Source organism: Drosophila biarmipes, chromosome 3R, assembly GCF_025231255.1.
Source record: "Drosophila biarmipes strain raj3 chromosome 3R, RU_DBia_V1.1, whole genome shotgun sequence".
NCBI lineage: Eukaryota > Metazoa > Arthropoda > Insecta > Diptera > Drosophilidae > Drosophila > Drosophila biarmipes.
Window position 1 is genome coordinate 4,721,222 of NC_066616.1, and position 1,854 is coordinate 4,723,075.

Consider the following 1,854-nt stretch of genomic DNA (forward strand, 5'->3'; position numbering starts at 1 on the left):
TCAGGTTTGCATAAATAGTTGATTAAGAGGGATTCCGACAGTTTAGGCCTTACTTTTAATCATAGAAATGTATAAAATTAATTAGGGCAGGTTTTTCAATAACATGTTAGGTTCTAGCATTCGGCTAAAAGAAGACTGAGTCAATTTAAGTAATATTCCAAAACGTTATATATTTTATTTTGATTTGAGTAATTATAAATGAATATCTATCCTAGCTACATCATTAAGCTTTACCCCTTTCTTGGGTAGGATCCCTTCGCATTTCAACATTTTTTATTTTACGGAAAGTAAGCTTAAGCACATGCCTGGACAGTTGTCTCGGCCTCTTTGGGCTCCGGAGTGGCCAGCTTTATACGCTTGCATTGCCTCTCTTCCTCCTCCTCCTCATCGCTGAAACCTTCTACTGGCTCGGCGTCTGCCAACTCCTTTTTGGGCTGTTCTTTATCATCACCTTGTACTGGCACCACTCGAATCGGTCTCTCCTTCTCGTAGAGATCCAACAGCTTGTTGCCTTCATATAGGACGAACGGCAGGGTGGCCCGCTGGTAGTAGTCCGGCATGAGCTCCAGATTGTTAATCACCGTATCTAGCATATGTGACTTTTCGCACCAGATGCCCGGCGCATCGTTCCGAACCGGATTTATGTGCACATGCAGGTGGTAGAAGGACGGCTGGTAGTGGAAGTACATGCGCAGCTGGTTGGGATTGAGGCCGTAGCGCTTGAAGATTGCGTCCTTCGATGATTGGCGCAGGTTTCGCAACATATCAAGGTGGCTTCCGTTCAAGTCCCGCAGCGATTTAATGTCATGCTTGTGAACAATGCCCAGCAGGTAGAGGGTTTCAACATTGCGTCCGTCCCACTTGAGGTCGGGCAGCAGAATAAAGCCAGTCTCCGGATCCTTGTCCTCAAACACGATACGTTCCGTCTCCTGCTTGTGCTCGAGTATGTTGTAGACCCACTCAAGGGAAAACTGGCTTGAGGACAGGTATGGAAGCGTTATCCTTTGGTAGAGATCAGGGGTCTCCTGGATGAGGTACTTCTGGCATACGGAATATTTTTCTATGTGCTTCTCGGTGGCGGGATAGACGACAGTGCACTTAACACCTGCGATGTGAAAGATTGTTATACTTTTTTGCGTTAGTGTGCTTTGCTGGTTTAATACTTGCCACATAGATCCCTGCTGGGCACAACCTGATAACTGCCGTAGATATTATTGACAAACTCAGTGTCAACTTTCAGATCGGCACTAAAATAACTTGGCTTCTTGGGAGACCCCGACTCCTCAGATGGCGACTCCGTCGCCACTTCGCTTTCCCGGTAAGCTGGAGGATGCAACGTTTATAATACATAGAGCTCTAATGTATTGACTAAAGTTCCTTTTTACCATTTTTCTCGAGAACAACAATGGCATCTTCAGCCGGGTCATCAAATGTTCCGAGGAGGGATATACTTTTCCTCACGGTGTTGTTGGTCAGAATCCGTTTTAGCCGGAACTTGGACAAGTCGTACGACGGCGACTTCACCTCTGAGCTTTCAACTGGTTCAGTCATTTTTATTGTTAATTGGTTAACTGAAAGATGGAATTTGTTGTCTTGCAAGAAAAAAACAGCGGTATGAGGAGGCTTTATTTGTACGAATATCGGGGCCTATCGCTACTCGATAGCAGGAGTCTTTGTTGGTATCGAATATTCCTATTGGAGGTTCAAACCAGGGAGCAGATCTTTGGTGAATCGGTTAAACCGGGGATTTCTTTGAAATTAATTTGAACAATTCAAAGGACCGGAAGATGTAGAAAATATTTTTTACTTCACCACCCCACGTCATTAGTCATTAAATATGAAAAAGTCAGCAGA

General features: G+C 44.6%; 1 protein-coding gene across 1 annotated transcript; it reads right to left on the minus strand.

The window, feature by feature from the left end:
- Positions 1–150: 150 nt before the first annotated feature.
- On the minus strand, positions 151–1,647 carry LOC108027305 (m7GpppX diphosphatase). The gene is made up of 3 exons (XM_017098698.3): positions 1,386–1,647; positions 1,168–1,323; positions 151–1,105 (listed from the first exon to the last, which is right to left on the minus strand). The coding sequence occupies exons 1-3, from the start codon at positions 1,549–1,551 to the stop codon at positions 294–296; spliced, it is 1,134 nt and encodes a 377-aa protein (XP_016954187.1). The 5' UTR covers positions 1,552–1,647; the 3' UTR covers positions 151–293.
- Positions 1,648–1,854: the final 207 nt, after the last annotated feature.

Coding starts and splice junctions, on each gene's coding strand:
- LOC108027305 (XM_017098698.3), bottom strand. CDS start 1,551: ATGACTGAACCAGTTGAAAGCTCAGAGGTGAAGTCGCCGTCGTACGAC. Junction 1,324..1,385: donor TGTTGTTCTCGAGAAAAATG/GTAAAAAGGAAC, acceptor TGCATCCTCCAG/CTTACCGGGAAAGCGAAGTG. Junction 1,106..1,167: donor GCCCAGCAGGGATCTATGTG/GCAAGTATTAAA, acceptor TTCACATCGCAG/GTGTTAAGTGCACTGTCGTC.